At 48.9% G+C, this 14,451-nt stretch overlaps 1 protein-coding gene across 1 annotated transcript; it reads left to right on the top strand.

Annotated features, from left to right (window-relative positions):
• The first annotated feature begins 13,547 nt into the window (after window positions 1-13,547).
• Window positions 13,548-13,934, top strand: LOC136469785 (uncharacterized). The gene has a single exon (XM_066467849.1). The coding sequence runs from the start codon at window positions 13,548-13,550 to the stop codon at window positions 13,932-13,934; it is 387 nt and encodes a 128-aa protein (XP_066323946.1).
• Window positions 13,935-14,451: the final 517 nt, after the last annotated feature.

Consider the following 14,451-nt stretch of genomic DNA (forward strand, 5'->3'; position numbering starts at 1 on the left):
GTGTTGATTATACTGATCTTAACAAACACTGCCCTAAAGACCCCTTCTGCTTGCCTTGGATAGATGAGGTTGTAGATTCCACGGCTAGCTGCAAACTGATCTCCTTCCTTGACTGTTACTCCGGCTATCATCAGATCTCCCTCAAGGAAGAAGACCAGATCAAAACATCTTTCATCATGCCTTTCGAGGCATATTGCTACACAACTATGTCCTTCAGACTCAAAAACATCAGGGCTACCTATTAAAGGGCCATTCAGATGTGCCTCGACCAATAGATCGGCCGCAATGTCAAAGCCTACATAGACGACATGGTCGTCAAGACCAAGACTGCTAACAACCTTATCACCGACCTCAAAGAAACTTTCGCCAACCTGAATAAGTACCGATGGAAGCTAAACCCTTCAAAGTGCATCTTTGGAGTTCCATCTAGTATACTGCTGGGCTACATCATCAGTGCTCATGGCATCAAGCCTAACCCTGACAAGGTCTCCGCCATCACCAATATGAAACGACCGACATGCGTCAAGGATATACAGAAGCTTATAGGCTGCATGGTGGCCTTAAGCTGCTTCATATCATGCCTCGGTGAGAGAGGGCTACCTTTCTTCAAACTCTTCAAGGCTTCCGAGCGTTTTTCCTAGTCGGAAGAGGCGGACACAGCTTTCGAGTAGCTTAAATTATTGTTAACAAGGCCTTCGATCATGACTACGCCATGACCAGATGAAACTCTTCTGATCTACATCGCTGCTACTTCTCGCGTCGTCAGCACTGCTATCGTTGTCAAACGCGAGGAAGCTAGGCACACTTACAAGGTGCAATGTCTGGTCTACTTTATCAGCAAAGTACTTAATGAGCCAAAAACTCATTATCCTCAGGTACAAAAGCTGTTATATGCAATTCTGATTATGTTGCGCAAGCTCCGACACTACTTCGAATACTACAAGATCGCCATGGTCACCGAGTTCCCTCTAGGAGACATTCTCCACAACAAAGAGGCTAATGGCTGTATCATAAAGTGGGCTGTTGAGCTTGGAACTTACTCCATTGAATTTAGAAGCAGACCTACCATTAAGTCACAGGCGCTCATTGATTTCATCGCTAAGTGGACCAAGATCCAAGAACCCATTGCCGCCACTTGCCCCGAGCACTGGTTGATGTACTTTGACGGCGCCCTTAACATCAATGGTGCTGGTGCGGGCATTTTGTTCATTACGCCGACCAAAGATAAGCTCCGCTATGTCCTCCGGATACACTTTCCGGCCTCCAACAACACCGCGGAATATGAATCATGTCACCACGGTCTTTGTATAGTAGTTGAGCTCGGCGTCAAACGCCTCATGGTGTATGGGGATTCTATGCTCATTATCAACCAGCTCAACAAAGACTGATCCTGTTTCAGTGAGAAGATGGACGCATACTGTGCCAAAATTAGGAGGCTTGAAGGGAAGTTCTACGGTATCGAATACCACCACGTGGTATGAGATCAAAATCAGATCGCCGACCAGCTTTCAAAAATAGGTTCTTCTTGCGCCGTGGTTCCACCGGGGGTCTTCGTTCAAGATCTCTTGGGCCATCCATTAAATAAGAAAAGGAAGTTATAGAGGTTCCCCCTGCCGAGCAGTTGGTACTTGTTGTACCTTCGCCAGTCACCGATTAGAGGGGGCAGTTCATCAAGTACCTCACCAGCGCTGAAGTACCCGCCGACAAGACCGAAACTGAACATTTAATTCGCCGAAGCAGGCATTACGTGCTGGCAGATGGCAACTTGATGAGGAAAAGTGCTAAGGAAGGGATACTGCAGAAATGCATCACCCAAGGTGAAGGGGTCAAGCTACTTCTCAAAATTCACTCTGGTTCCTACGACAAGCACGCGGCCTCGAGAAACCTGGTCGGCAAAGCTTTCTGAGCTAGTTTTTACTAGCCCACGGCCATCTCCGACGTAGAAGACCTCGTCCGACACTATGAAGGATGTCAGTTTTTTGCCAAACAAATACACATGTTGGCTCAAGAACTTCAGACCATCCTAGCTTCTTGGCCTTTCGCATGCTGGGGACTGGACATGATCGGGCCTTTCAAGCCAGCGTCAAGAGGTTTCCGATACGTATACATCGCCATTGATAAGTTCTCCAAATGGATCAAGTACAAACCACTCGCCTCAGCTACTACTAAGAAAGCAGTCGAGCTCTTTGAAGATATCATACACAAATTCGGTCTCCCGAATAGCATCATCACTGGCCTTGGAACCACGTTCATCGGCCATCATTTTTGGGACTTCTACGAGGACCGATGCATCTCTGTTAAATACGTATCCGTTGCCCATCCTAGAGCCAATGGACAAGTTGAACGGGCGAATGGTATGATCCTTGACGCACTCAAAAAGAGGCTATATCAGAAAGAAGAAAAGCATCCCTGCAGATGGCTTAAGGAGCTACCAGCTATGGTCTGGGGACTGCGCACTCAAGCTAGTCATAGTACTGGTGTGTCTCCATATTTTTTGGTCTATGGCTCAGAGCCATACTACCAGTAGATATTACATTCCGAGCACCTAGGGTGGGAAATTATGATGAAGAGCAGGCCGTAGCTATTTGGACAGAGGACATCGACCGGGCTAAGGAAGAACGCCTGATCACCTACGTCCGCACAGCCAAATATCTAGAAGGCTTGTGGAGATACTATAACCGCAACGTAAAAAGTCGTTCATTCATCGTCGGCGACCTCGTTCTTCGCAGAAAACAAAAGACCGAGGGGTTGCACAAGCTCTCCTCTCCTTGGGAAGGGCCTTATGTCGTCAAAGAGGTCACCCGACCAGGCTCTTATCGCCTATGTGACTTAGATGGAATTGATGTTCCCAATTTGTGGCACATCGAGCACCTTATACGTTTCTACCCTTGAAACGATCTAGATATGTACTCTCCACTTTGTGATGAATAAAGTTTTGATCTCCATAATTTGGTTATATTCCTTTTCCCCTTTTGTTTTAATCTCCACGTATAGTCGCCAAGCATCACAATACTCCATAATGATCTCCAATATGAAAACGCCACACGGTTTACCCCAAAATCGCCGAACGATTTCGCCGAATAAGTTTCTCCAAATCTCCAAAGCTAGCACCAAATGATTTCTCCAAATTGCCAAACTATTTCACCGAATAAGTTTCTCCAAAGCTAGCACCAAATGATTTTTCCAAATTTGCCAAACAAAACGCCGACAAATTTTTGCCCAAAATTGTCGAATAAGTTTTCTCCAAGTCGCTGAATATGTTTTCCACAAACCGCCAACGTATTTCACCACACGTTTGCTCCAAGTTGCCAAACACTTTGTTCCAAATCTCCAAGACCTTTCGTCGATCAGCGAGCAGCTTACTTTCTTTTCTGTTCTCTTCGGAGAAGACCCAGTCTCCGATCTCTCCCTAAATGTGCTACGGGCTCTGCGCTCTGCGTTATGGGTGGTCAGCTATGGTTCCTTGGTCGCGCCTATTTATCCTACACGTCTACGGGGTCCGCACCCCATGTTATGGACTATAGGCTAGCTAAGGCCGAATGCTCAGCATAGAACTAGTTGCTCGGACTATGCTTATATGATCTATATCTCCAAGTTATTTTGATAAACCGCCGAGCAGCACACGTTCCACTTTTTTCTCTCTATGGAGAAGACCTAGTCTCTGATCTCTCCCTACACATGCTACGGGCTCCATGCTCTGCGTTATGGGTGGTTGGCTATAGTTCCTTGGTCACGCCTATTCTTCCTACATGTGCATGGGCTCCGCGCTCGACGTCATGGACTATGGGCTAGCTGAGGCCATGGGGGTCAGTAGCGAACTAACTGCTCGGACTCTACTTATACTCCGTATAAATACCTTATGGTCATAATTACGAAGATTTTTTCGCCAAAATACATTCTGACTGCATACGCATGCACTTCATAACAGTTATCATCTGTATAAGTATTTTCCATGCTTTCGCGCATTCTAACTATACTGTCCAGAAATTACAGATGATATCCACCAAGGAGATCATTGTGCTTCACCACTGCCATCAGTCTCTCCGAATAGGTATATATCACTGGCCAACTTTTTCGATGTGTCTTCCACCTCATCCTCCAGCCGCTAGGTCTCCGCTTTGCTCAGCCCCTCGGCGTACCCGCCCCCTATCACCTCAAGGTTAGTGGCTGGATAGTGGGACCAAACAATAGCAAGGGCATGGGTAGCGATGGAAACAACAACGTCATGGTTGAAGCTCTTAAAGCTTTCCCACGTCATCTTGCATCTTTCAATGATGATGTCCGGGCATGGTGGCCTGCCGTCGGGCTAAGGAGCAGTTTCTGGTTTGACGCAGTCGAGCACTAGGTTGATTCCGGCAACTACAGCATCAAATTTGTTCCTCTGGGTCCGGGCATCTTGCTCTAGCACGTCGAACAATGCCTTGACCCTCCGATAGTAGTCTGCATGTATTTTGAAGTTCCATCAGGCAAGACAATTACTTCAGCAGAAAACCCGACCAGGGGGTACTCACCGTTCAGCTCCTCGGTCAGTTTGTTCGCTCGCCCTGTCTCCATCGCTTTCTCCTCTTAGAGTTGCTCGAGGGCCTGGCGCAGTTGGCCGAGTTCCGTGTCTTGTTCTACAAGTACATAATCCATCACCAAAAGTAATCATATCCAACTATGCGAGGCATTTTTGTGGATCGTACATACCTTTCTTCTGCTCGGAGATTTTATGTAGCTTTTCCAACTGCTCGGAAGCATCTTTAAGTTGTGTAGAGGTAGTGGTCAGCTGCTCGGACTTGCTCCAAAGTTGTTCTTTCGCAGTCGCCAGGTGCTCAGATAGGACCCCCTTCTGGTATTCTAGGTCCCGCGCGTTGGACTCAACAAGGTCTCGCTCGCGTTGGGCCCTTTGAATGTTTTTCTCTGAATGGTTCATCGCCTCCTTGAGTTTTTTGTTCTCCTCGGTGAGGGGCTCCATCCTCTTAATCAACTGGTAACGGTGCTCGGCAATCCGAGTTATCCCCTAGAAATGCATAATGACAATGATGGAAGGACACCACCAATGTCAACGAAGAATACTCAGGATTCAGTATTAACCTTGATTTGTTTTATTACTCTATCGAGGGCGGATTTCAGCCTCCTCATTTCTCTAGGGGTGTCCTCTTCCTCAACAACTACCACTTCATCACCGCGCTTGCGAAGGATTCAAACGGATTGGGTTTGAGGCTCATCATGAATGATCTCCTCCACCTCGTCCTCCTCTTCCGCAGTAGTGGGAGTCACCACCGAGGGGGCTCTGTGGCCAGACAGTGGGTCCGAGCATGACATGCGATGCCTCAGGGGGTATCGTTAGCTCCTTGGGCACCCCTGGTCTCATCAACCCAGACTCTGTTGCTTCACTGGCAACTCTAGTTTTAGCTCCCAAGGGTCCGGTGCTACCCAACATTACTTTGGGCATTATCGCCGAGCTGGCCTCTGCTGATGCCAACCCCTCGCCGTCTCTAGCTCCACCCTCAGCGGTCGTTGATTTTTCCACTAGGTGCCGAGCACTGGGGGACCCTGACACGAGGGCCACAGGTGTTACCTCCACCTCGAGATTAGCCCGAGGCTGCTCGTCAGTCTAGGCGGACGATTTTGGATCCTCCATGTGCTTTGCACTGCATCAGAACATTTGGTCAATCGCCCAAAAAGCTAAGATAAAATAGCAAAACAACACCAACGCAAGGATACTTACCGTTTGGTCTGCCGATGCACTTTTTTGAATTGGCGAGGCCTGTTCGAGCCCCCAAGTGCAGCTGTGGTGTCGACCCCCGTGCTCTCGGGTGGAGGTCTGTCCTCCTCTATAGTCGGCCTCTGCTCCGCCTGCTGTTCTGGTGTTTCCTCCACCCATTCCTCTGGGTTTACCTCTGCTTGTTGCTTAGGGACTCCCGTCGCTTGCTCCATGGGGATTTTTGTTGCCTGCTGCTTAGGGACTTCTTCGCTTCCCCTTGGTTTCTCCTCCATGCATGTGCTGTGTGAAGCTGTTTGCACGCTCGGAGGAGGGATAACTGTATCTTCGTCATCATTAGACCACTTGATCACCGTGGCCCTCCATGGCCGAGTGGTCTGGTCACCACCAAGTGATATACCGCCTGGTTTGCGAGGAGCGGCAGTCACCGTTTTCCTCTTCTTTTGGGCTGGCTCGTCTACCGCTGCCTGTTTCCCCTAGGATTTCTCTGATAACGGAGGGGATGGACACGCCGTGTGATCAACATCCAAATCTCTGGATTCTGATGAGACATTGATGGAACTTTCTTTAGGATGTACTGTTGGTCGGACGTCCACCGTCGGTGGCCATTCAACTCTCGGCATGTTCGAAAAATACACTGCCCTATCCTGCGAATGGATCTTTGCATAAGTAAGTCAGTTCTCTGCTCAGCGATCGATAGTTGAACAATGCAAACTAAGATGGTTACCTGAGAAGGTGGGTTCGTACAGTTGAAGGCCTTTGTTTCTTTCGGCCAGCTAAATGAGGCGCTGAAGGTGAATAGTTCTATGGCGCGGCTTATTACTTCTTTCCTTGATAGTTGTTCAGGTCTCTCCCGGGTCCCATCGTCATCGCCCTTGAAGTCAAAAGCAGGGTAGGCCCTCTCCTTGCAAGGCTGGACACGGCGTACTATGAAGCTTGCTGCCGCAAGTTCACCTCTCAACTCCACACCTTGAATCAAGTCAAGGAGCTCCTTCACTTGCTCCATGTTGATACTTCTTGGTCTCACCGACCAGCTTCTTTGGTTCTCCGGGATATGGTGGACGTCGCAGCGGACAGCCGGGTGGCTCTGTTTCATGTAGAACCACTTGGAATTCCACCCTTTCAGAGAAGTGTTCAGTGGTACGCTGATATAATCGCTGGCCATTCCATCCCAGAGCTGTAGATATACGTCACCGACCACCTTGGAGCCACCGCCGCCTTTCTTCTTTAACCAAAACAGGTGTCTAAAGAGGTTGAAGTGCGGCAGAATCCCAAGAAATGCCTCACAGAAGTGAATAAAGATCGAGATGTGCAATATAGTATTGGGGTGGAGATTGCACAGACTAATCGACTAAAATACCAATAGATCTCGCAGGAAAGGATGAATAGGGAACCCCAATCCACGCTAGAAATAATCTTCAAAGACTACAACTTCATCGGGGTTAGGCATTAGAAAGGGCTCACCACTGGCTGGCCGCCATCCGGCAGTGACGCAGTCAGGAAGCACGCCGCCGTCACCATTCTTTTGAGCTCCGCTTCTCCAGTGCGCGGCGACATCCACTCTTTGTCGTGACTGGCTCCACCACCTGCCTTCTTTAGGCTTGCTTTCTTTGGGTTACGGCTCTCCTCTTCGGTGCCATCACTCAGATCTAGATGCGGTCTGGCGTTGGCAACGTGTGTGGTTGCGAATCTAGAGGTGTGGTGGCTGAGGAGGAAGATGAAATGGCAAAGTGGCAAGGGTGGGAGAATGGGGGGGGCGGTACAGTTATAAAGCACTTTCCCCACTTTTACAACTCAAGGGTTTTTGGGAAACCGTTCCCGCGATCTACGCCGCTCTGAATTTTCCAATGCGGCTTAATGGGCCGTTACCTGGATTTTCGTGCAACCACAGCCCACGTCGCTCATTTATTGCTACCGTCAGTTGCTACTCACCGAGTAAACGCCGACTTCTCCACCATTTAATGATGCTCAGTAATGGTTACTGTATAGCTATTCCTCTGATTTTATCTCCATGGTTTGATTTCTCCGATATCTTCGCTTTGGCCTTGGGGACTGGCTGCCTGCTCGGCTGGTTTTCATTATTTCTCTATTTCTGACCCTAGCACCACATGACTATGTCATCTACTGTCAGGCTCGGGGACTAAGTGGGCACACTTCACCTGGCAGTGAATGTGCTTTTTATGTCTACGCGTGGGGACTGGCTGCCTGCTCGACTAGTCCTCTGTTCTTCTACTTTGGACCCTGGCGTCACGTGACTCCATCACCTACTGTTAGGCTCAGGGACTAAGTGGGCACACTTCACCTCGTGGTGAATGTGCTTGTTTTTCCTAGAAGACTCGGTGCCTCTTGAAGCTGAATAGGACTAATTCCTCCTCTCGTGGTCGGATTTTAAGTGGGCACACTTCATCTACTACGAGGAAATTTTTGATTCTGAACTTGAGCTCCTTACACCCTTATAGCAAACCATGCTTGGGTTATGGTGCTCGGCTACATTTTGTGCTGCTCGGTAATAGCACGCGCAGCATGGCAACTACTCACAATTGCTTGGCAACTCATCACCGTGGTCACACCATGAGTTTGACTGCTCGTCTTTGATCGCACCTACTCGGACAAGCTCAAGACAGCATTGCATAAAGGATGCAAGGTGCTCGGGGACTAGCTATGGGGGGTACAACCTTGGATACCCATGGCAGACCACATGGGCTGCGCCCCCTGGGGCGGCCTAGCCCACAAGATGAAGCCTTGAGGGGCACAACTCTACTCGGCGCCTTCCGCAAGACATGGGGAAGATATCCTGAAGATGCTACCGTGATCTGTTAGGATACGTATGATCCCATGATGCTTGTAATCTGTTATTACTTTTCGGTTATCTCTCAGATCTAACTGACTTGTAACCCTACCCCTGGACTATATAAGGCGGGCAAGGACCCCCTCCAAAATCATGGCATATCATACGATAGCTAATACAAACCAATAGACCACAGGAGTAAGGTATTACGTCATACCGATGGCCTGAACCTATCTAACTCGTGTGTCTCTGTTGCCTTCTTGTTCTTGATCTCACGCTCCTCTGCCGATCAATCTTAGGTAGATTGATCGGCAGAGGAGCGTGAGATCAAGAACAAGAAGGCAACAGAGACACACGAGTTAGATAGGTTCAGGCCATCGGTATGATGTAATACCTTACTCCTGTGGTCTATTGGTTTGTATTAGCTATCGTCTAATATTGCATGTGTTTGGAGGGGTCCCTGCCCGCCTTATATAGTCTAGGGAGCAGGGTTACAAGTCTGTTAGATCTGAGAGATATCTAGAAAGTAATAACTAATTATAGGAATCTTGGGATCATACATATCCTAACAGATCTTGTAGTATCTTTGGGATATCTTCCAGATGTCTTGCGGAAGGCGCCGGCTAGAGTCGTGCCCCACAAGGCTTTGTCTTGTGGGCTAGGCCGCCCCTAAGGGCACAGCCTATGTAGTCTACCGTGGGTATCCGGGGTCATACCCCCCCACAGCATAGGCGATATCCGAATGAGTGAAAGTAAGATACTACAAAGCACCAGGGATACTATGGTAGTGAGTAGGATCAGACACCGATGTACCATCAGTAGTAGACAATTTGGAGTGAGTATCCATAGGAGTGCTACAGGGCTTGTAGTCATGCATGCCAGCGCGGTCCAGAATATCTAGCAGATACTGTCGCTGGGAAAGAAACAGACATCATTACGATGGAAAAAGGTGAAGGGGGTCCATGTCTATCATAGAGAATTCTTGGCAAAGGGCCAAAATGATTTGTTGAAGAAAACTCTGTGACAAAGCCATGAGCACAATGTCATCAACATAGAGAAGTAAGAAGGCCATCTCAGCGCCCCGACAGTAAATGAACAATGACATGTCAGACTTGGCCTCCACAAATCCAAGAGAAGTAATGTGAGAGGCAAAGCGACTATGCCAAGCGTGAGGAGCCTGCTTCAACCCATAGAGCGAGTGGTTCAGGCGACAGAACTAATTAGGCCTCAAAGTGTCAACAAAACTAGATGGTTGAGCGCAGTACATTGTCTCTGTCAGAGTGTCGTGTAGAAAAGCATTCTTGACGTCAAGCTAATCAATCGGCCATGACCTAGAGAGAGACAAACTGAGAACCACATGGATAGTAGCAGGCTTCACAACTAGACTGAAAGTCTCATCATAGACAATCCTAGGACACTGGGTAAAACCGCACAAGACCCAGCGAGCTTTGTAGCGATCAAGAGTGCCATCTGATAGGAACTTGTGGTGATAAACCCATTTGCCTATGACAACATTAACTCCAGGAGGCCAAGGAACCAATGTCCAGGTGTCGTTGGACTAAAGGGCGTCAAACTCGGACTGCATGGCGGCACACCAATTCAAGTCAGCGCGAGCCGACCAAAATGATGCCTAGAGCAGAGAAAGGACCGCCGTGCTGAGGTTGAGGCGATCCACTGGCTGAATAAAGCTAGATTTTCCATGGGTGCACATGCCATGCGTGTTGGTGATTGGTGTGATGACTTGCAGAGCGGTGGCTGAAAGCATCTAGGCCCCTAGTTGGGTTTCGGTGATTAATGACAATACGAGATTACTATGACTAACGTGTGTTTTGCATAGACAATTAAGTTAGGTCATGGTAATAGCAATTGATTGGGCAATCATGGTTGTCATGCCCCTATGATGAAAATCATTTTAGTTTTCAAAGGATGGACTAGTTCTAAGTGTCTTTTGGTGTTGAAGAGACACTTAGAGTAGTTTAGGACTTTGTTTCTAAGGGGGGTATGGACTAGTAGCTTGACCTAGGTGAGTCTAGTGGGTAAGGTGTGGTGCACACTTATCAAATCTAGCACTAGGTAGCTCCTAAGTAGCCCTAAGATCAATTGGAGCAAACTTCATTCACATATGATTTCGAGTTGGAACTGAATGGAGGGTCAAATATTGAATGGACACTAGTTCCGGTGTGACCGAACGCTGGTAGTAGAGTCCGGTCAGTTCATTTGATCAAGTGAAGTCATCTAGATGTGACCGGACGCTGAGTGAAATGTGACCGAATGCTGGGTGCCAGAGTCCGGTCAACTCCAGTAAGGTTCCAGAGAGGGAGAATCCTGATTGGACACGTCCAGTCAGTGCTAACTAGACGCTGGTCAGGTTCCAGTTACTGACCGGATGCTGAGCAGCAAAGTGACTGGACGTTGGGTGCTAGAGTCCGGTCAACATCAGCAAGGGTCTAGAGAGCAGTTTTTGTGACCGGACGTTCGTTAGAGTCCGATGACAACTTAATGGCTCAGTGGCGGTAAGAACTGACCGGAGTGTCTGGTCACCTTGACTGGAGTGTCCAATCACCCCGCAGAGTGCTGACTCAGGCACATAACAGTTCGTTTTGAGTGAGGGGGTATAAATACTTCCTCTATTCATTCAAGGGAGTACTCTTGCCCATTTCAATAGCAGAGAAACATCGTTGAGGGTGTCAAGGAGAGCAAGAGCCTAGTGAGGTGTTTGAGATTTGAGAATCCAAGATTAAGGCCTTATTAGTGAAAGGAGAGTAGCAAGTGTGCATCCACCCTTCTCATTAGGCTTGTTGTGGTCAAGTGAGAGTTCTTGCTTGTTACTCTTGGTGATCGCCATCACCTAGACGACTTGGTGGTGATTAGGAGTTTGGTGATCATTTGACAGAGCTTGTGGATGACCCAACTCAAGTTGTGAGTGGTTGTAGGTGATTCACCATGATGGAGTGTCGAAGAATCAACCTGTCAGGTTCATAAACCTAGGGTCCCTCATGAACTGGCTTCCCAACAAAAACTCGGCCCAAGTAGACAACGCGCAACTCATGGGCTAGCCCAAGTATCTGGACAACTGGCCAGAAGGGCGATCCAATCACTGACCGAAAGGTCTACCGAGAAGAAGCGACGCCTGTTTTTTGACTCTGGCCCACCTCTCTAGCCTAAGGGCTCACTTCGGTCTCCAGCCCGCCTTCGGACGGCCTCTCCGACTAGAAGGCCTGGCTAAAGCACTACTTCTGACTCCGACCCCATGTTTCTAACTGGGGTACGTAAAAACCCTGCTCACTGTTCTTCTCCAACTAGCATAATCGGAGCTGACTAGGACCAACCGATCGAGGACACCCGCTCGGAAAGGACCAGGGAATGAATGGAGAAAGCAAGACAAAGCGCACAAGTCAAACCATAGTACCAGAGACCGTACCCTATACACCTATAGAAATAGTACTCTACAACCTCCCTAACACAAATAGTGTTGTATGCACTGATATTTTCCCTACAGTATTATGGGTGTCATTAACTCCCATACGGTAAGGCTCCCCTACATGCCTCTAGGCATCGATAGTGTTATGGGTGCCGACGTTTACCGTACCGAGTGAACATGGTGAAACTCCTCACATGCCTCTGGGCATCAACAGTATAGCAGGTGCCGACATCTACCATACCCGAACAAAATGATAGAACCTCCCACATGCATCTAACATCCAACAGTGTTGTGCGCGCCTACCATCATCCTGTACCCATCGGTGTGGGCAACAAGGCTTAGAAGCATACGTACTCTCTCCCTCTCACTTGTAAGGCCATCCCCTTCATCTATAAAAGGGGATTCGCTCTTTCCCAACATTCAAGGTGATTCTAGATTCATTAGATCGATCAAGTTCACTAGCTCACAACCACAGAACTGCCAGGTTCAAACCTCAAGCACGTGCTTGAACACTTAGCTCATAGCGAAGCTCCTGTCGCCCTCGGCCCTTCCGACCGAAGTTTGATTCGACCTCATGTACTCTCCATCTTTCTCCTCATTTGTAACCCCACTGCAAACTTTGAGCACCTAGGCTCAGAAATAAAGTCACCGACCAACTCAAACTGGATGTAGGGCATGTTGCCTGAACACGTATAAACCCTATGTCATTGAGTGCTAGGCCACCTCCGATCACAACGTATGGCAAAACTACAAATATTTACTTGTTGGTCACTTTCTGCATCGACAGTTGGCGTCGTCCATGGGGAAGACACTATACGTTCAACACTTTTTGGTCATCAGATGGCCCACTTTTCTGCCACCTTTGCCATGGCAGGCTCAGGCGATACGATTCGCTTTGGCTCACTAGAATTTCCCATACTCCCACCTGTTGGGATGTGGGTTCCACCTGTCTTCGAGCCATCTCAGGCCTTCCTCTTCAGAAGCCTGGACTTCATCGCTGACTGACTTGGCGTACTACACCTCTGCGAGGAGACTCTCATTCTGACACCCATCGGAGGGGCGCCCTCCATCAGCTTTAGGACGCACGATGACTTCAATGATGAGGCATCTACGCTTCATTCCAAGCAAACTCTCTGCTCAAACCCCGCTGAGTAATATGCATACTATCATTTACTCTCTATTTACTATCTTCCGTCGATTATCTAGAGGGACCGTATTTATCGCATCACAGACACCATATGATCAGTTCCCCTATGGCCTCACATCCCCCACAGATGCATGCACTTAGGGGCTCCTAGGGACGCTGCCACCATCCCCCCTCACATCTGAATTCGTAGGAATGGCAAGCTATGCTCCTACCACTTTCCATGAACCCTCGAATGATGAAGGCGAGAGTGATGGCTCTAGCATCGGTGATGTGGCACCTAGCCACCGTCTGTTCTGTGAGTGCGCTATGGTGGATGCTCTAGGAAAGCCGCTGGTCGTTGCGAAGTCTACACAAACTCATACCCCTCTGGACCCGTGTGTGGGGGCCCTCATGTTTGTGCAAGGGCACATCAAGGAACTACGACAACGGCGGTAGAACCAGTCGCCGCCTACGCTGGCAAGCTCAGTGCAGCACGTTGTGCCCCATGTGCATAACCTGGTGGGTGGCGCCCCAGGTCCCACCCATCAAGTCCAACCACAAAGTTGAACTGGTGGACTTCCTAGGGTCCTACCACACCATCTTGGGGCGGCCATGCTACGCCAAATTCATGGCGATCCCCAACTACACCTACCTCAAGCTGAAGATGTCAGGACCGAACAATGTCATCACCGTGAGCAGCGCCTTCTCGCACGCCTTCACATGCGACCGTGAGCATTTTGAGCTCGCCACCGTGGTCATCAACTCATTCGAGTTCCTACGGCTCAGGGAGTCGTCGACCCCAATAGTCCTAGACTACAACGAACCAACCTCCACGACGGCCTTCCGCCCGCTCAAGGAAACCAAGGAGGTGGAATTGACCCCACCAACCTAACCAAGATGGTGCAGATCAGGACCTAGCTCCCAGCCAAATAGGAATGCGAGCTCATCGACTTCCTGTGCATGAATCTCGATGTCTTCGCATGGCAGCCTTCCGACATGCCAGGGATACCACGGGAGGTCACCGAGCACGCACTGCGCCTCATCCTAGGCTCAAAGCCTACCAAGTAGTGCCTGCATCGCTTTGACAATAAGAGGCGCAGGGCCATAGGCGAAGAGATTGCCAAACTCCTGGCAGCCGGTTTCATCAAAGATGTTTTCCACTCCAACTGGCTTGCCAATCCCGTTCTTGTTAAAAAGAAGATCGGGAAGTGGAGAATGTGCATTGATTATACTAGCCTCTATAAAGCGTATCCAAAGGATCACTTTTCTTTGCTACACATAGACCAGATAGTTGACTCTACCTCGGGTTACGAGATCCTCTCCTTTCTGGATGCCTACTCGGGCTATCACCAAATCATGATGAAAGAGTCTGATCAGCTCGCAACCTCGTTCATCACCCCATATGGTTC

Source organism: Miscanthus floridulus, chromosome 8 (assembly GCF_019320115.1).
Source record: "Miscanthus floridulus cultivar M001 chromosome 8, ASM1932011v1, whole genome shotgun sequence".
Taxonomy (NCBI): Eukaryota; Viridiplantae; Streptophyta; class Magnoliopsida; order Poales; family Poaceae; genus Miscanthus; species Miscanthus floridulus.

Coding starts and splice junctions, on each gene's coding strand:
- LOC136469785 (XM_066467849.1), top strand. CDS start 13,548: ATGTGCATAACCTGGTGGGTGGCGCCCCAGGTCCCACCCATCAAGTCC.